Source organism: Camellia sinensis, chromosome 7, assembly GCF_055761805.1.
Source record: "Camellia sinensis isolate YWXY chromosome 7, ASM5576180v1, whole genome shotgun sequence".
Classification (NCBI taxonomy): Eukaryota; Viridiplantae; Streptophyta; class Magnoliopsida; order Ericales; family Theaceae; genus Camellia; species Camellia sinensis.
The window spans coordinates 91,888,610-91,909,875 of record NC_138967.1 but is presented as its reverse complement, the minus strand read 5'-3'; the positions used below and the strand labels follow the sequence as shown (position 1 = coordinate 91,909,875).

The 21,266-nt window shown below is 33.0% G+C and overlaps 1 protein-coding gene across 41 annotated transcripts in view; it reads right to left on the bottom strand.

Moving 5' to 3' along the window:
* Positions 1-21,266, bottom strand: part of LOC114289781 (galactokinase) — a 136,375-nt gene that overhangs the window by 7,160 nt on the left and 107,949 nt on the right. For 30 of the 41 annotated variants that reach the window (XM_082878762.1, XM_082878757.1, XM_082878758.1 and 27 more), the window contains 6 exons: positions 19,906-19,950; positions 19,658-19,702; positions 19,482-19,561; positions 618-649; positions 428-474; positions 270-338 (listed from right to left, as the gene is read on the bottom strand). In XM_082878762.1, coding sequence (XP_082734888.1) covers positions 270-338; positions 428-474; positions 618-649; positions 19,482-19,561; positions 19,658-19,702; positions 19,906-19,950 — 318 coding nt within the window. Of the gene's footprint in view, positions 1-269; positions 339-427; positions 475-604; positions 650-11,141; positions 11,970-13,072; positions 13,109-13,279; positions 13,331-13,744; positions 14,013-14,184; positions 14,234-14,317; positions 14,360-14,720; positions 14,769-15,101; positions 15,138-15,304; positions 15,356-19,481; positions 19,562-19,657; positions 19,703-19,905; positions 19,951-21,266 lie in introns of those variants that run through there. The other 11 variants (XM_082878754.1, XM_082878766.1, XM_082878769.1 and 8 more) reach the window with 6 other exon arrangements.

The following is a 21,266-nucleotide window of genomic DNA, read 5'->3' as shown; positions in this document are numbered from 1 at the left end:
TAAAAATGGATAATAGATATAGACAAATTTGAAACGGGAAAAAAACATTAATAAGAAAATCAAGAATTCTAATAGGACAATTTTGTTATATTTTTATTGGATGAAAGGTCAACAAAAGGAAGTAATTGAATCATATATATAGGTGAAACATGATTATAAATTAAGGAAAATCAACAATGAAAACCACTTTCCTCTGCTATAAATATACAAGTTTTTAAGGCAAAGTACAGTAACACTTAAAATTATAGCCACATTTATAGGCACATAACCTTGGAAAACTTCTTGTCTCTCTCATAATCAAGGCCAAATGGAGCATTTTGCAAGGTCAAAAGCAATACCTGACAATTGTGAATTAGCATTGGATTATGAGATGTTACTTCCATCAAAGATGCAGATAAAAGCATGTGACTTCACATAATGTATGCACCTTCATTGGAGGATACTTTGAAAAAGGAGCATGGCCATGGGCAAGCTCTAAAGCAGTAATGCCAAAAGACCAAATATCAGCCTTGTAGGAATATTATTGAAATAAGAACACTTCACAGTATATAATTAAAAAAATAATAAACAAGAAAGAACACTTGCAAGAAACATGTAAACAGACTTGAAGTCATAACCATGTAATTGCTCCATAACCTTAGGTGCCATCCTGCAAAACAAATAATCATCCACTAATTAAAGAATATACTACATACAGAAACAAGAAAGAAGTTGACCCTTGGATTACACTACATTGAGATATAAATAATGTGATAATGGATCCCTCTGACAGAAAGGGTAAACCTAAACAAGTATATTCACAAAACAATGCGCCTGGTCTTAAAAGATGCAAGCTAAAAAAATAAAATTAAAAAAGGCACTAACTCATGCTAATTCAACATAATGTGGTAATTACACGTATCATACTGATTGCACCAGAAACATGATTCTGCATTTTCACCTGAGTATCACCCAGATGATCTGGTAAAAAGCATCCTGACCATTGCCATCCAGGTTCGTTGAAACGAATTGAAACTAGTAATTCCCTATGACCTGTTAAACCACAGGAAACCAAGAAAGAAAATAATAGAAAATAAAACATTACTATAAGAAAAGGCTTCCATATCTCTGTAAATTTTAACGAAAAAATAACTTTGCTAAAGATAAACATTTTTCATCCACCTAGTTGAGAGCTGAAAGAAGTGACAATATGAACATTTATGATATAGTCAGCCAAGCAAAGAAAGTTGAATTTGACCATGAAATTTTCACCTTTAGACCTTCCTCACTCACTCTGTTTTACAACCACCACATGCTTATGAAGTGGTTTTTTGGTCTGGAGCTTAAGCATTTTCCCAACAATCCCCACCCATTTATTAATGCAAAGCTTTAAAAAAGAAAGAAGAGAGAATTTGAAAAAAGAGAATGTATCAATTGGTTACAAATACACAGGTTGACTTCATCGAGAATAACATAAGATAATGAGAAGAAAGGACACTATTAGCTGAGTCCAGGCAAATGGATTTGAGTTTCATTGCTAAACTTTTTAATAGATCAGAGGTGTAGAGCAAGTAAATATTGTTAAATGTACATATCTTCCTTTTCAAGAATACTTGTGATCTAGGTTTTAGTTTTATCCAAAACAACCGTCCCATTAAAGTATAACCAAAGTGTGTCTGTACCAATTTATTTTTTAAAATGGAGCTACACCAATCAATCAATGGCAATAATCTATATCCCTAATTGTCCAAGTCCAAATTAAAATAAAAAACACTGAAATAATAATTTGAGAGACAGAGATTTGTGAAGAAAATTAGTAGCAAATAAATTATGTACTCATAAGCAAGAACTATTGAAGCAGAATTTTCAACTAACATGAATTAACCACTTAAGCTAATTTTTCAACTCGCTGCAAATTAAAATGAACTTAAACCAAAGAAAAAAAAATTAATTCAAGAAACTAATTTTTATACAATCACATGCTTTCAAAATTAGTTCAAGAACTTGGAATTGCTTTAGGGTTCTCTAATTTTAGATTCAAGAATTTTTTTTTAAAAAAAAAAAATTTATACAATCACAACTAAGTTAAAGGATCCTAAGTTTAGTAACAGAACATCAATTGTTTTAGAATAACAAATTAAAAAAAAAAAAATTGTGTTCAACCCATTAAAGAACCCAATTTCACAATAAGTAATTGACATTAAAGATATTTTTCCCAACTCAGATTCAAGAAGTTTATAAAAAAAGAGAAATTCACAATCTAAAACAATATAATCACATGCTTTCAGAATTAATTCAAGAACCTAGGGTTCCTTAAGGTTCACTAATTTTACATAATTTTGGAATTGCTCAATCAAAACCTTGATTTTTTAGTGAAAATCCCCAAATCAAAACCCTAGTTTGAATCTACAACTGTGTTACACGGACTCTTCCATTTCCCCCACAATACCCGTATCCACCGGATATGACATTGGTAAGGGTGTGGGATATGTGTCTGACGCTTGTACCCAATTTAGACACTCAGATCCTTTAATTTGTGACAATACATGAAGAAGAAGAAATTTATTTTTGTTAGTAAAGCAATATTTTTAGGCTCCCACATGAATTAGATATAGAAATTTCATATTTTTCTGAATCATATTTAATTTCTAATATATTTCTACATAATTTAAAACATCTCATCTGAGAATATTATATAATATGCAACATATATGTGCATATGACGTGTCCCCGTACCCATATCCAATTTTGGATATGTATCCAAGATCCTAAGATTTAAATTTATGAAGGTCTGACGCTTGGATATACACCCGCACCCGACACTCGTATCCGAGTCCATGTAACATAGATCTACAAACCTCGTTGAAGGGTGGAAGTGTTCTTTGCATGGGTTCGTCTCTTCCGTCTCCTTTCGGCCGTCTTCTCTCTCCGTCGTTACTTCTCTTTCTTTGTTCTTTTCTTCTGGTTCAGAGCTCTGTCTGTGTGTATTTTCTTTGTCCATCTTCTCCTTCTCACTCATTGTTATGCCAGTTAGGGTTTGGGTTTTGGATTTGGGGTCTAATGGAGAGAGAGAGAAAGAGAGAGAAAGAGGGTTTTGAGGAGCTTTTGCAAAAGAGAGAGAGGAGGGTTTGGGATTTGGGGTCTGATGGAGAGAGGGTAGGGGTTTGAAGAGTTTTTGCAGAGACATGACACACACACACACAGATAGTGCGATAGAGAGAAAGTGAAAGGGTTTTGTTCAGAGTTATGGCTCAAAACGACGTCATTTTAGGATTTCAACACCCAGCATTCATGCTTTATATATAGGGATCGATTTTTTGATTTTTAAAAATTACTCGTATCCTTTGTAAAGTTATATAAAATTGATAAATATTTTTAATTTTTTCACGAAACTAATTTTTAGTCTTTTTAAAAAAATCTTAAACAAGTTTCAGAAAATTAAACCAAATATGATCACCAATAAAACTGGTAGTTTTTTTTTAAAAAAAAAAATCCGAAGAGAAGTCTAAAAGTTTAGGGATGAGCAAGAAAAAGTAAGGGGGTGGGGGAGGGCGCGAAGGTAATTAGGGATTAAGTTTTTGCGACGAGTTTAAGGACCATCATTAATGAGCAAAATAAAATCTTTTGCAACGGATTAACAAAAGGCGCTGCAAAAAAAAAAAAAAGACAGGTAATGTACCGTCGTGTATAATATTACTTTTTGTCACGGCTTTGGATTTTCTGTCTCTAATAATGGTATTTAGTCGATGCCTTTTTTGCGACAGTCAAATGCCATCACAAAAAAATTAATTTCGCGACGATTTTTTTTGTCGTCACAAAATATTACTTTTTGCGACGATTTTCAAACTGTTGAAAAAAGTTCCATGTCTAAAGCCTTCTTTTCTAGTAGTTGGTCGTCCTTGGTCATTCATGGGTAGAATAGAGGCGCGGATTTGGGAATTGTATATTTTATATAAAAATTAAATTGAAATATTTTATACAATCACACCTATTTAGGGAGTGCGATTAAATATATATATAATTACACTTATTTAAAAAGTGTGATTAAAAAGTAGTAATGTATATATAATCACACTTTAATTAGGTGTGATTAAAAAATATATATATAATCACACTTATTTAAAAAGTGTGATTAAAAAATAATAGTGCATATATAATCACACTTTAATTAGAAGGTGTGATTAAAAATATATATATATAATCACACTTAATTGAAAAGTGACATAAAAAATAAATATTATCACTCAATCAAGTTAAAGTGTGATTAAAATATCAATCTAATTTTTTTTATCATACTTCCAACAAAAGTGAGATCTTTTTTTTATCAAAGTGTAATCTTTAACTATTTTTGTTGTAGTGGACATTGATGAGGTCCCGACTGGAGCTAGTGGGGTACGGGTGGGGCTAAGGTTAGGTAGGGTTAGGGTTAGAGAGGATAGGCATTGGGTAAAGATGGAATTTATGTTAGGGTAAAATTGCAATAAAAAGGAAAGAAAAGAGGTGGGGTCCAAAGAATAAAGGTAGGGGTAGATAGCAACAATTTGAGTTGACTGGATGAAGATAAGAAATGAAATTTAATGAGCCCTAACTTTTGTCTTATATATAAAACGATCAGATGCATTAGTTTTCCAAAAAAAAAAAAAGAAAGAAATAAAGAAAGAAAGAAAAAATATCAAGTCCACCTTACTGTTTACAACAAATCAAATACATGAAGATACGTGAGTATAATTAGAATATTTTACAGTAGATATGGGTTTTGGTCCCAAGTTGGTTCGGTGTTGTAACGCCCTCAAAATAATAACAATAAACCCATCAGATAAGACACGCATCTACATATAAACTAACCTCATTCCTTTCATTCATTAGAATTCCAAGACATAAGTATTACATGTTAACATCATAACAAAATGCCCTACGGGCTTACAGCTTTCCAAGTTAACACTTGGTTACAACAAAGAGTTCTAACTCGTTACACATTAAGCCCTTGGCTTGAAATTACATATAATACATCAAAAGTAAAACGACAAAACTATGCCCGCCACTAGCCTCTCCAGCTATGTCCTTGGAGGTGGCATGCTTCCTGTACCTGAAAATGATATTCCCATATAGGGTGAGCCACAGCCCAGTAGAAATACACTAAACCAACCATGGACAATGACTAAAACATTAGCAATTGATAGTTGGTCAACACTGATACAATCACATAAATTACATATTTATGTCAACGACTTACAAGTCCCAATTACTCTTCATTTTCCCTTTTTCAACAGATAAGCATGCTAGCTCTATCATCATTTCCACAGATATGTATAAAAACTATATCTCACATTCAGATAAGCATAAAAGCTATATCCACAATCTCAACAGATACGTATATCAACAATATCCACAGATAAGCATACAAGCTGTATCCACACTCTACAACAGATATGTATATCAACAATATCCACAGATAAGCATACAAGCTGTATCCACACTTCACTTCACAAAGATAAGCATATGAGCTCTATCTTCACTTCTCTAGACAAGCATATGAGCTCTGTCTACGGAGTACATCCCCTATCTCCTCCAAATACCTATCCGGTTTAGAGGTACATCCCCTATCTTCCCCTAAACCGCGGAGTACATCCCCTATCTCCTCCTCTACACATAACGTATATAAACACATTGGTTCTATATACAATTACACAATACAAACAATTAATGTATTCTAGCAACTGTCAAGTTCCATAACACATTCCATTGATTAGTTTCAGTTTGCCTAATCAACATACATTGTCTACAACAATCACGACTATCCTCCACCGATAGCCCCAAGCAGTTATTTCTAAAACAGAAAATAAATGCGCAAATGGATATTCAATCAACATTTCATTTCCTCATTTCTCACCAATTAATTATCCCAATTAATTAAACAATGTAATTAGGCCATTTTCCATAATTACTATTTCAACCCTTAGGTCCCATTTTCATCAATGATTCAACAATCATTCCATTTTTCTATGCCAAACATGCATCTAGGTTTATTATGAATGAAACCCCAACTTTTGGATAATTTGCACAAAAGCCCCAAACTTTCACAAAATTACCACACCAAGCCCAACATCTCAAAATACCAAAATTTAAAGACAAAACCCATAGAGAGGAGTAGGATATCCCTACCTCAAATTCGGAGTCCCAAAGGAGAAGACGACAAAACCCAACGTGCTCCAAAACCCGAGATTTTCAGATTAAAAAGAAGCCCTCGACGATCAACAACCTTTTTGTAAAGGCCAAAGGTGAGTAAATCACTCCTACTAGATCAAAACCTAGAGAGAAGGTAGTATCTAGAGTGAGAGGCTCAACAATGGTGATTTTGGAAAAGTAAGAGAGAGAAGAGAAAGCAAAAAGTGATTTGAAAAGTCACAATTTCGGGACTTAAACCCAGTCTTCCGCTCGAGCGTAAAACACCCCGCTCGAGCGTCCACTCACAGACGTCCGCTCGAGCGGCCAACCTCCCGCTCGAGCGCAGAATGCACTCGCCCAGCACTTTTGCAGAACCAGGACTCCGCTCGAGCTCACAACACTGCACAACAAGATACTAGATGGACGTAATCTACGCTCGAGCGCCAACACCTCCGCTCGAGCGTACAGGCCAAAAATCTGGGCAACTAGTTTTGGTTTCTAAACTCAACCAACCTGTAACAAACCCGCTCAACACATCCTATAACTCAAATACAATGTAAGAAAGGATGTAAACAAGATAATCAACAACTACCAACATCCACGGACACATGTCCGGATCACTATACAACAAGGGTAAATCCGGGATCGCTATAGGTGTAGCCATTGACCTAAATGAAGACCCAATCCAATCCTATCAAGTTGATATTTTAAGATCGAAAACAAAACCAATGTATAGAAGGGAAAAGAAAAAAAAAAAAAAAGAAAAGAAAAGAAAAAAATCGGGTTTTTGGGCACTCCTAGTATACAACTATTTGTGAGAGAAGGTCAAATAATTCAAGTTTTGCTTGATGACATTAAAAAAATTTCATGCCATTGCATAATGTTATATGAAAAGAAATTACAAGTGTAATTATTTAATTTTGTCAAACTACGTGTGCTTGCTTTCAATGATGGCCACTTGTTAATAATATTTTTCCTCATTGTTCTGTGGTTAAGTCAATTATTTCAGAACTTGTAACTAATTGAATACAACTTAAAAAAAAAATTAGTTCTTACCAGGCACTGGGGGACCAACAGGCATTTGCGCCTGCCTCTAGAGAAAAGAAAAAAAGAAAGATTCCGTTAAAAAATAAAAAAAAAATTGTTTCCATCTAGTAAACCACAAGTTGTGAGGGGAGGTGCAATAATTCATGTTTTGCGTGTCATTCAAAAATATTTGTGTCATTGCACAATGTTAAATGGAAGGAAACTACAGGTGCGATTATTTAATTTTGTAGATCTAGCTATCTCTGCTTTCTTCGGATGATGGCTACTTCTGAAATAATATTTTCCACCATTTTCTTCTGGAAAAGGCAATTGTTAAAAAATACAACTTCAACCCGTTCACCATCACTTGAAGCCCATTGACTATAACATATAAAATTTCAAATCTTACCGAAGCTAGTGGATCAATCGGTACGTCCGATAGACCAACACCATGACACAAACTGGGCGCTTGGTGCTGGCCTACCGGACGTACCGATTGATCCACTAACTTTCGGTAAGATTTCAAATTTTATAAGTTGTAGTCAATGGATTTCTAGAGAAATATTATTAATAATTGACACTTCACCACAAAACGAGGAAAAATATTATTAACAAGTGGGCATCATTGAAAGCAAGCGCAGCTAGTCTGACAAAATTAAATAATTACACTTGTAATTTCTTTTCATAAAACGCTTTGCGTTGACATGAATTTTTTTGAATGTCAACAAGCAAAACTTGAATTATATGACCTCCCCTCACAAATAGTTGTGTATTGGGTAGAAATTGATTATTTTTTCAACACAATCTCTTTTGTTTCGTTTTGTTTCGTTTTGTTTTTTTCCAATGGCAGAGATAGATGGTGGCTTGCTCGGCCCGATTGAGCCACTAGGATTCGGTATAGACCTTAAATTTTACAAGTTTTTTTGAATTATGGGTTATAAGTTCTTATGTTTTTGAATTTGACAAACAAAACTAGAATTAACTGACATCGCTCGAAAATAGTGGTTTACGGGACAGAAACTAATTTTTTTTTTAACACTATCTTTTGTTTTTTCCAATTCTAGGCATATATGCTGATCTGCTCAGCCCTCTAATTAACGGTAAGAACTGAAATTTTGTCAGTTGTAGTGAACGGGTTGCGAGTTCTGATAAATGGGTTGAAGTTCTAATTTTTAATAATTGCATTTCCGTACAAAAATGGTAAAAAAAATATTATTAAGAATAGGAAATTATGGGATGCAAGAGGAGATACAATATTGACAAAATTAAATAATTACACAGCTATAATATCTGTTCATATAACATTATGCAATGACACAAATTTCTTTGAATGTCAAGTAGCAAAAGATGAATTATCGGTCCTCCCCTCATGAATAGGGCTTTGCAGAACATAAATTGATTATTTTTTCTGCACTATCTTTTTTTAAGTTATAATATCTGCACCTATTAGCCCACCAGAGCTAGGTATGAACTGGAATTTTTTAAGTTGTAATCAATGGGTTGCAAGTTTTGATCAATGGCCTGAAGTTATAATTTTTAATAATTGACTTACCATACAAAAATGGGAGAAAATGTTATTAAGAATAGGGTATTTATGTGAAGGAAATGGAGATACATAGAATCTCAAAATTAAATAATCTCACAATCGTAAATTCTTTTCACGTGACGTTATGCAATGACATGAATTTTTTTGAACGTCAAGAAACAAAACTTGAATTATTTGACCTCTCCTTACAAATAATTGCATACTGGGTTGAAACTGATTATTTTTCGACATTATCTTCTTTTCTTTCCTTTTTTTCCCTTCCCAATGGCGTGCGTAGATTTTGGCCTGCTCGATGCGCCAAATAATCCACCAGTATTCGGTAATGGCTGAAATTTAATAAGTAGTAGTCATTTGATTACAAGTTTTGATCATTAAGTTGGATTTTACTTTACAAAAATTAAAGAAAAAATTATGAAGAATTTGGCATTATCGGAAGCAAGTGAAGACAACAGGTTTGACAAAATCAAATAATTGCACATCTAATCTCATTTTTTGTAAGATTACGCAATGACAAATATTTTTTGAATGTTATCAAGCAAAACTTGAATTATTTGACCTCTCCTCAAAACAAGGTCTTTACTGGATAAGAAATTGATTTTTTTTTTAACACTTTTTTTTACAATGGCAAGAGCTGGTGCTAGCCTACCGAACATACCGATTGATCCACCAGCTTTCGGTAACATTTGAAAATTTGAAAAGTTGTAGTCAATGGGTTTCAAGTTATGACGAACAGGTTGAAGTTGTATTTTTTAACAACTGCCTTTTCCACAAGAAAATGGTGAAAATATTATTACAGAAGTAGCAATCATCGAAAGAAAGCAGAGATAGCTAGATCTACAAAATTAAATAATTACGACTATAATTTCATTCCATATAGCATTATGCATCTCCCCCCACAACTTGTGGTTTCTAGATGGAAACATATATATATCTATATATATATTTTTTTTTTCTCTAACTGAATCTTTCTTTTTCTCTTTTCTCTAGAGGCAAGCACAAATGTTGGCCCACTTGTCGCGCTTGCCTCTAAAGAAATATTATTAATAATTGAATTAAACCATAGAACAATGAGGAAACGTATTATTAACAAGTAGGCATCATTGAAAGGTTAGTTTGACAAATTTAAAAAATTACACTTGTAATTTCTTTTCATATAACGCTATGCGTTGACATGAATTTTTTTGAATGTCCACAAGAAAAACTTGAATTATTTGACCTCCCCTCACAAATAATTGTGTACTGAGTAGAAATTGATTATTTTTTCAACACAATCTCTTTTTGTTTCGTTTTTTCCAATGGCAGAGATAGATGGTGGCTTACGATGGTGGCTTACTCCGCCCAATTGGGCCGGATTCGGTATCGACCTGAAATTTTAAAATTTTTTTGAATTATGGGTGGCAAGTTCTTATGTTTTTGAATATGACAAGCAAAACTTGAATTATCTGACATCGCTCAAAAATAATGGTTTACGAGATAGAAATTGATTTTTTTTTTTTGAACGCTATCTTTTGTTCTTTCCAATTGTAGGCATATATGTGATCTGCTTCGCCCTCCGATTGACTGTAAGAATTGAAATTTTGTCAGTTGCAGTGAACAAGTTGCGAGTTTGATAAATGGATTGAAGTGCAAATTTTTAATAATTGCATTTCCGCACAAAAATGGCAAAAAATATTATTAAGAATAGGGCATTATGGGATGCAAGTGGAGATACTATATTGAAAAAATTAAATAATTGCACAACTGTAATATCTGTTTATATAACATTATGCAATGACATGAATTTTTTGAATGTCAAATAGCAAAAGATAAATTATTTGTCCTCCCCTCATGAATAGTGCTTCGCAGAACATGAACTGATTATTTTTTCTACACGATGTTTTTTTTCCTAATGGTTGGTGTATATCCTGGCCTGCTTGTTGCATCTATTAGCCCACCAGAGCTTGGTGTGAACTGGAATTTTTTAAGTTGTAGTCAATGGGTTGCAAGTTTGGATCAATGGGTTGAAGTTATAATTTTTAATAATTGACTTACCATACAAAAATGAGAGAAAATATTATTAAGAATAGGGTATTATGTAAAGAAAATGGAGATACATAGCATCTCAAAATTAAATAATTTCACCGCCTTAAATTCTTCTCATGTAATGTTATGCAATGACATTAATTTTTTTGAACGTCAAGAAACAAAACTTGAATTATTTGACCTCCCCTTACAAATAGTTGCATACTGAGTAGAAACTAAATATTTTTTCAACGCTATCTCCTTTTCTTTTCTTTTTTTCCTTTCCCAATGGCATCTGTAGATTTTGGCTTGCTCGATGCACCAAATGATCCACCAGCATTCGGTAATGGCTGAAATTTAATAAGTTATAGTCATTTGGTTACAAGTTTTGATCATTAAGCTGGAGTTCTACTTTATAAAAAATGACAAAAAAATTATGAAGAATTGGGCATTATCGGAAGCAAGTGGAGATACCAAGTTTGACAAAATCGAATTATTGCACATCTAATCTCATTTTTTGTAAGATTATACAACGACAAAAATATTTTTTGAATGTTATTAAGAAAAACTTGAATTATTTGACCTCTCCTCAAAACAAGTTCTTTACTGGATAAGAAATTGATATATTTTTTTAACACCTTTTTTTACAATAACTGGAGCTGGTTGTCACGGACTGGGCGCTTGTCATCCTCCTGAGAAGCCGGCTCCACGAGTGGTACTGCGTACCCCGTGCATTATATCCAAGGACCAACCCAGGAGATGCGATAGGTATCTACCCTGCCTGCCTTGCTGCTCACCAACTAATGCGCTTGCAAAGTGCTTGGTGTAGAACTGGCATCCCCAATGAGTCGGTACGTGACACACTACCACCGCTAGTCCCAGGGGGACATTACCCTGCCTGCATCCACGCTTGTCCGTTCCCCTACCCACGAAACCCGTCCCGTGCGAACACCACCCTTGGCGCAGACCCCACAATGAAGGCACTTGGTGTAAGTCCCACGTACCGTCCCCATCACATTGGCTCTAGGTTGGCTCTAATACCACTTGTCACGGACTGGGCGCTTGTCATCCTCCCGAGAAGCTGGCTCCACGAGTGGTATAACGTACCCTCGTGGCATTATGCCCAAGGACCAACCCAAGAGAAGTGATGGGGATCTACCCTGCCTGCCTTGCTGCTCACAAACTAATGCGCATGCAAGGTGCTTGGTGTAGAACTCGCATCCTCAATAAGTCGGTACGTGACAACCAGCTCCTGCCATTGTAAAAAGAGACTGTTAAAAAAAATCAATTTCTTATATAGTAAGGAGCTTGTCTTGATGAGAGATCAAATAATTCAAGTTTTGCTTGATCACGTTCAAAAAATATTTTTGTCATTACATAATCTTACAAAAAATGAGATTAAATGTGCAATAATTCAATTTTGCAAACCTGTTATCTCCACTTGCTTCCGATAATGCCCAATTCTTCATAATTTTTTTGTCATTTTTTATAAAGTAAAACTCCAACTTAATGATCAAAACTTGTAACCAAATAACTACAACTTATTAAATTTCAACTATTACCAAATGCTGGTGGATAATTTGGCACATTGAGTAGGCCTAAATCTACGCATGCCATTGGGAAAGGGGAAAAAAAAGAAAAGAAAAGAAAAGAAGATAATGTTGAAAAAATAATCAGTTTCTACCCAGTATATAACTATTTGTAAGGGGAGGTCAAATAATTCAAGTTCAGCTTGTTGACGTTCAAAAAAATTCATGTCATTGCAAAACGTTACATGAAAAGAATTTACGGCGGTGAAATTATTTAATTTTGAGATTCTATATATCTCCATTTCCTTCACATAGTACCATATTCTTAATAACATTTTTCCTCATTTTTGTAGGGCAAGCCAATTATTAAAAATTTTAACTTCAACCCATTGATCCAAACTTGCAACCCATTGACTACAACTTAAAAAATTCCAGTTCACACCAAGCTCTGGTGGGCTAATAGGTGCAACGAGCAGGCCAGCATATACGCCTACCATTAGGAGAAAAAAAAATAGTGCAGAAAAAATAATCAGTTTATGTTCTGCAAAATACTATTCATGAGGGGAGTACATATAATTCATCTTTTGCTACTTGACATTCAAAGAAATTCATGTCATTGCATAATGTTATACGAACAGATATTACAGCTGTGTAATTATTTAATTTTGTCAATATAGTATCTCCACTTGCATCCCATAATGCCCTATTCTTAATAATATTTTTTGCCATTTTTGTGCGGAAATGCAATTATTAAAAATTAGAACTTCAACCCATTAATCAAAACTCGCAACCTGTTCACTACAAGTGACAAAATTTCAATTCTTACCGTCAATCGGAGGGCCAAGTAGATCAGTATATACGCCTACAATTGGAAAATAACAAAAGACGGCATCCAAAAAAAAAATCAGTTTCTATCCCGTAAACCACTATTTTTGAGCAATGTCAGATAATTTAAGTTTTGCTTGTCATATTCAAAAACATAAGAACTGATAACTCATAATCCAAAAACACTTGTAAAATTTAAGGTCTATACCGAATCCTAGTGGCCCAATCGGGTCGAGCAAGCCACCATTTATCTTTACCACTAGAAAAAAACAAAACGAAACAAAAAGAGATTGTGTAGAAAAAATAATCAACTTCTACCCAGTACACAACTATTTGTGAGAGGAGGTCAAATAATTCAAGTTTTGCTTGTTGACATTCAAAAAAATTCAAGTCAACGCGTAGCGTTATATGAACAGAAATTACAAGTGTAATTATTTAATTTTGTCAAACTAGTTGTGCTTGCTTTCAATGATGCCCACTTGTTAATAATATTTTTCCTCATTGTTCTGTGGTTAAGTCATTTATTAATAATATTTCTCTAGAGGCAAGCGTGACGAGGAGGCCAGCATTTGCGCCTGCCTCTAGGGAAAAGAGAAAAAGAAAGATTCAATTAGAAAAAATATATATATATATATATGTTTCCATCTAGTAAACCACAAGTTGTGAGGGGAGATGCAACAATTCATGTTTTGCTCGTCATTCAAAAATATTTGTGTCATTGCATAATGTTATATGGAACGAAATTACAAGCGTAATTATTTAATTTTGTAGATCTAGCTATCTCCGCTTTCTGTCGATGATGGCTACTTTTGAAATAATATTTTTACAACTTCAACTTGTTTGCAATAACTTGAAACCCATTGACCACAACTTATAAAATTTTCAAATGTTACCGAAAGCTGCTGGATCAATCGGTATGTCCGGTAGGCCAGTACCAGCTCCTGCCATTGTAAAACAAAGTGTTTAAAAAAAAAAAAAAATCAATTTCTTAAATTCAAAAAAAAAAATCAAATAATTCAAGTTTTACTTGATTAAATTCAAAAAATATTTTTGTCAATGCATAATCTTACAAAAACATAAGATTAGATGTGCAATTATTCGATTTCGTCAAACCTGTTGTCTTCACTTACTTCTGACAATGCCCAATTCTTCATAATTTTTTCTGCAATTTTTATAAAGTAAAATCCAACTTAATGATCAAAACTTGTAACCAAATGATTACAACTTACTAAATTTCAATCATTACCGAATGCTGGTGGATCATTTGGCGCATCGAGCAAGCCAAAATCTACGCACGCCATTGGCAAGGGAAAAAAAAAAAAAGAAGAAAAGAAGATAGTGTCGAAAAATAATCAGTTTCAACCCAATATACAACTATTTGTAAGGGAAGGTCAAATAATTCAAGTTTTGTTTCTTGACGTTCAAAAAATTGATGTCATTACATAACGTTACATGAAAAGAATTTACGGCGGTGAGATAATATAATTTTGAGATTCTAAGTATCTCTGTTTCCTTCACATAATACCCTATTCTTAATAACATTTTCCCCCATTTTTGTATGGTAAGTCAATTATTAAAAACTATAACTTCAACCCATTGATCAAAAGTTGCAACTCATTGACTACAACTTAAAAAATTCCAGTTCATACCAAGCTCTGGTGGGTTAATAGGTGCAACAAGCAGACCAGTATATACGCCTGCCATTAGGAAAAAAAAGATAGTGCAGAAAAAATAATCAATTTATGTTCTGCAAGCACTATTCATGAGGGGAGGACAGATAATCCAACTCTTGCAACTCAACATTCAAAAAAATTCATGTCATTGCGTAATGTTATATGCACAGATATTACAAGTGTGTAATTATTTAATTTTGTCAATATAGTATCTCCACTTGCATCCCATAATGCCCTATTCTTAATAATATTTTTTGCCATTTTTGTGCAGAAATGCAATTATTAAAAATTAGAACTTAACCTATTTATCAAAACTCGCAATCCGTTCACTACAACTGACAAAATTTCAATTCTTACCGTCAATCGGAGGGCCAAGCAGATCATCATATATGCCTACAATTGGAAAAAACAAAAGACAGCGTTCAAAAAAAAATCAATTTGTCCCGTAAAAAACTATTTTTGAGCAATGACAGACAATTTAAATTTTGCTTGTCATATTCAAAAACATAAGAACTCATAACCCATAATTCAAAAAAACTTGTAAAATTTAAGGTATATACCGAATCCTAGTGGCCCAATCGGGCCGAGCAAGCCACCATCTATCTCTGGCACTGGAAAAACAAAACAAAACAAAACAATTAGAGATTGTGTTGAAAAAATAATCAATTTCTACCCAGTACACAACTATTTGTGAGGGGAGGTCAAATAATTCAAGTTTTGCTTGCTGACATTTAAAAAAATTCATGTCAATGTGTAGCGTTATATGAAAAGAAATTATAAGTGCAATTATTTAATTTTGTCAAACTAGCTATGCTTGCTTTCAATGATGCCCACTTGTTAATAATTATTTTGAGACTAACAATTTGAGACAATAAAAATAGAATAAGAGACTAATATTTTGAGACGGAGGGTGTACTGACATTACTTCAATCTGTTAATGAACATAACCTTGAGCTAGGAGAGGGATTAAAATTTAGAAAAATTTATCTATAAATCTAATATGGTGAATGTTGATCTATTTAGTATTAAAAGTTTTTTTTAAGAATCAATTAGTCCTTTTTGTTTTAGAAAGTTGTATTTATTTGATTTAGTGCTATTTGAATTTAAGTGAATGCCCTTTATGATTCATTTTTCCAATTTTCTAATTCGTTTTTGGCATGGGAACGGAAAGGTAAGGTTGTGGAAAATTCTTTTCAAGCGTGGAAATATACATTTTTATTAGTGTATTTTTTGGTATTATATTGAAGTGCTACATTAGAGTACTACATTTGGAAAAAGAAAATACACTAAGGAATTTTTATATGTTAAATTGATTGGAGTGTTACGTTTGGAAAAAAATACGCTAAGGAATTTTCTTGGAATGTTGCATTTTTACGTTTGGGAAAAGTACACTAAGGAGTTTTTGTGTTACATTGATTGGAGTGTTACGTTTAGAAAAAGTACACTAAAAAGTTTTTTATGTGTTACATTGATTGGAGTGTCACATTTGGGAAAAATACGCTAGGGGGTTTTCTTGGAATGTTACGTTGTTACGTTGAAAAAATACACTAAGAAGTTTTTATTTGTTACATTGATTGAAGTGTTACGTTTGGAAAAAAAATACACTAAAGAATTTTTTTGAAATGTTACGTTGTTATGTTTGAAAAAAGTACACTAAATAAACTTTTAATATGTTACAACGGAATGTTACGTTTAAAAAAACTCACATTTGTCTCTCAACACATAGCACATGCCTGTTCATACTTAACCCTTTATGTAATTCACATTAGAATATGACTTTTGAATCCATTAATTAAAAAACAAAATAAAAAAAAAAGACCAAACAGTTCTTAAAATCACTATTCGAGATTTTTATTTATTTATTTTTTATCAGCAAATGTTAGTTGCTAGATTAGTACCTATGGGAAAAAAATCTGTCAATCCTTAACAAAATATCTAAATGCTTGCACTCCCTTAATTCAACTCCTTCAATTAGGAATTGAACCCATGACCTCCCTAGGGACTAAGCCCTAAGAGCATCCACAATGAGATGGCTAAAATTGTTTGTTAAAGTGTGTTATATGACAAAAAGTAACAAAAGTGAAGCCTAAAAAATGTGTGGTAAAGTGTGTTAAGAATTTGTTAATTTTAGAGAGTGGTGGTGCAATGAATATGTTCAGGTGTGGTGCGCATTTATATACCACAACGGATTGGGTCGTCCGCCGAGACATCTGCCTAGAAGTCCGACCGGTCCATTGGTTAACTTTTTTTTTTTTTTTTAACTTGTTGGGCTTTGTTTTTTTAACATTAATGTTTAATGTGTTTTTTTTTTTTTTTTTGCATTTTTGTTTTTTTAATGCTATTGTCTATGTTGTAATTGAAAAATAATACTATATTTTTTGGGTTTGCAGGAAACCCAATGCCCTCTTTCTCTCGTTGTCTAAAATGCTAATCACAGTTAACACACAAGTTAATATACAATGCTAATGGCTGACACTAATACACAAGTTAGCAACTTCATTGCAGCACAAAACAGTGTTTTTAGCTGGCCAAAATTTGGCACACTGGCACACCCACTGACACACCCATTGTGATGCTCAGAGGAAAGTATGGTGACTAACTAAACTAAGTCTAATGGATTATTATTAGAGATTTATTAATATTTCGCCGTAAAATTTATGTCACGAATCTTACTCATAAAGATTAGCATTTTTCAAAATTAACTTATCTATGTTAGACCAACACTGAATGAATTTAGATTATATATTTATTTTTTCTTAAATAAAAGTATGTGATAATTTGACTACTCAGCTGTTTTTTTTAATTATTTATAACTCGGGTGTCGGGTCAGTTGTTTTTTTTTTTTAACTACTCAGCTGTTAAAGTTATGACTTTTTTTTTAATTATTTTCTTGTACTTTTTTTTACACCGAACACGTCATAAATTCAACTAAAAATATTGGGTAAATTATAACAGTAGTCTTACATTTTATCTCTTGTATCATTTTGATTTTTACACTTTCAATTGACTCAATTTTTACCATTAATTTTAAATTTTGTGTCAATTTAATCCAATTAATAATGTTATTAGTGTTGTTGATGAAAAATAATTAATAAATTGATTTAAGTTAGCACACTGAGTTAAGTAATTTTATAATTTTGCTTTTAAAAAATATGATACATGCCACTTGTATGTATATTTTTCAAAACAAAAATGTTAAGAGTTGTAATTAATTAGACCAAATTAAAACAAAATCACAAATTCATGATTGAAATTGAGTCAATTGAAATTATAGAAATTAAAATGACATAAAAACTAAAATACAAGAACTACTTTTGTAATTTGTCTAAAAATATTTATTAACAAACAACGTTTACGAGCATCCCACAAAACACAATTGATAAAATAAGAGAAGAAACAACAATTATATATTTTATTGTGTCAATACATTAGTCCAATTTTTATTTTTATTTTACTAAAAATATATTATTTATCCAAAAGTATCCATATCTATTCAAAATTTAACTATTCACCGATTTGTTCAAACATCACACATAATACAAAAAATTATATAACTCACTTGCATCAAAACTCATAACATATAAAAGAAAACCTATGGATTCAAAAACTTAGCCACTATAAATATGTATTCATACTTTAGAACGCTTCCAACAAGTGACAAAAGAGTCTATACTTAACTCCATGATCTTTCAATCAAAGAAAACACTCTGCAAGTATATGGTGAGAGACCGTGTATGTACCACAGCGGCAGAGAGTTTTTGAGAGTGTGTGGATAATTCTAGACCTTGAGTTGAATAATATAGTATTGAGAAATAGGATGAATCTATTCAAATCCAATATGACCACTCTTATGCATGCCTTTGTTCAAAAAAACCTATAATCGGTCACAGGAGACTAATGGTCAAAGGAAAAGCTATTCAAAAGAAAATAACTGTATGACCAACTGTCACAACAAATTGATCTACTAATTTTTTAATTTGTTACCCAAAATCGATAGTCACAATCTATTATTCACTAGTCAGTGCATGTTTCTAACAGTCAAAGAAGAACACAACTCATGATGATACCTCTAAAATGGTAGAGAAATAAATTATAACAAAACACAAACACAAACACAGAGGAACATATTTAATTTCAAAGAGAAAGAAGAAAATATATGGTGCCACTACAGTATTGTCATATTCAAATCTATTGTTGCAAACAGGGAAAAGGAAGTTGTGCAATTTTCTTTCCATATATGAGGTAGTGCGAAGAGAAAAACAATATGTCTGTGCAGATGCAACCACTAGAATCAAAACAAATGGCAATCATAAATCAAGGTTCTAAATTATATTTTGTCTGACCCGTGAATGAAGGAAACTAAAGCAAACTTTTCAAATACAATTAGCTCTTAAATTGTAACAATAAAGTAACATACAAGTGGTGATATGTTTCGGTAACAAATGAAATACAAAATCAAACATGTCTGATAGTTTGAAATTTAAATTCCAATTTCTTGTTTGTGATGGGCTAAAATAACTCATCATATACTAAAATAGTCAACAAAATAAAACACTCATTACATTACTCTTTTTATTTTTTTACACGTGTTTTTATTATTCCCAAACGATACCATGTAATAAATAAATAAATAAATCGGATCTATACCCAACCCATAGTTTGAATAGTTTTTATTTTTATAATCTGTAACTTGAGAAGTTAACTACATACAGGAATTGATTGTTCTTAGAAAAATACCGTTTAGTACTGTCTTTTCCATTGCATCGTCCTTTTTGACTCACTTGATTTCGGTGAACACAGGCCAATTCCATTGATGTCTCCCGATTGTTAAATCATGAAAGAGTGAGCAGATGTGAAACAAGCGAAAATCTTAAAATTCAAGGAAAATGAACAAATCGTAATATTACTTATACCATGAAATGTTGGTGAATTCGAATCTGCTCCTTCAGAATCCATAGCTATCAAATCAACAATTAATCATCACTATATAACACCAATGACACATCCATATATCCATACATATATATATCATGTATTTATATTCGTGTATATGTGATGAACTCATATCACATCATAATAATTAATCATCACAGTGAATGGATGTGAAACAAGCGAAAAACTTAAAATTCAAGGATAATGAACATATCGTACTATTACTTACCATGAAATGTTGGTGAATTCGAATCATCTCCTTCAGAATCCATACCTATCAAATCAACAATTAATCATCACTATATAACACCAATGACACATCCATATGTCCATACATATATATGTATAATATCATGTATTTACGTTCGTATATATGTGATGAACTCATCACCATAACACATCCATATATCATAACAGTCTAACAGATCCATATAGCATTACCTTGAAGTTGCTGTGTTTTGGTTTTGCAAGAGAGAGAATACGTGTGTTTGGTTTTAAAATGCTTTTGAATGATAAACTCATAATACCACATCATAACAGTCTAACAGATCCATATAGCATTATCTTGAAGTTGTTGTGTTTTGGTTTCGCACGCGCGTGCCAGAGAGAGAGAGTGTGTGTGTTTGGTTTTGAAATGCTTTTGAATGATAAACTCATAATACCACATCATAACAATCTGACAGATCCATATAGCATTACCTTGAAATTGCTGTGTTTTGGTTTTGAAATGCTTTTGAATGATAAACTTATAATACCGCATCATAACAATCTAACAAATCCATATAGCATTACCTTGAAGTTGTTGTGTTTTGGTTTTGCGAGAGAGAGAGAGAGTATGTGTGTGTGTTTGGTTTTGAAATGCTATTGAATTGCATTCTGAAGCGCGAGGGGTTTATAAGGTAGTTTCTATTTTTTTTATTTTTTATTTCTTTTTATCAAAGTTTCTGGCATAGCACCACCCCCATGGGAGTGGTGTGTGGCAGCTGTTGGTTGGTTGCATGTGTTTGCCATCATGGTTTTAGATGCCATATATACTATATAGCATGTACCCAACAGCTTTTTGAGGTGCCGAATGGGATACATTTCGTGTGAACCGATTTCCCCCTCGGATCGGCCAGTTTTTTTATCAGTCAGTTCTCATTACATATTAATTTGTAATCGTTACAGTAAACTGGCCGATACGAGAACTGACTGATAAAAATTAAAAAAAACAGGCCGATACGAGGGGGAAAATTAGTTCACAAGAAATGCATCCCATTCGGCACCTCAGAAAGCACGTCTCTCTTTCCTTCCTCCGGCACACTCTACATCTGTCCTTGAGCTATCCAAGGGATCGAGTGATTCCCCGAAGGTTTGTAACTCGAGGAATGTTGGACATAACCCGCATAGTCGACTCTGAATCTTCCCCTTTGCATGAACTCCCCGCCCTCAGATAAATGCATCAGACCTTCCTTCTTTCCTTAAGACCTTGCGACTGAGGATCAGCAACAGGCACATCTCACTAGCGCATCTCGTCTCTTTCCCTAAGGTTTTTTATTCGAGGAATGTTCACTCTACGCTAGAGCACAAAAGGCTCGGTACCTCTAAAGG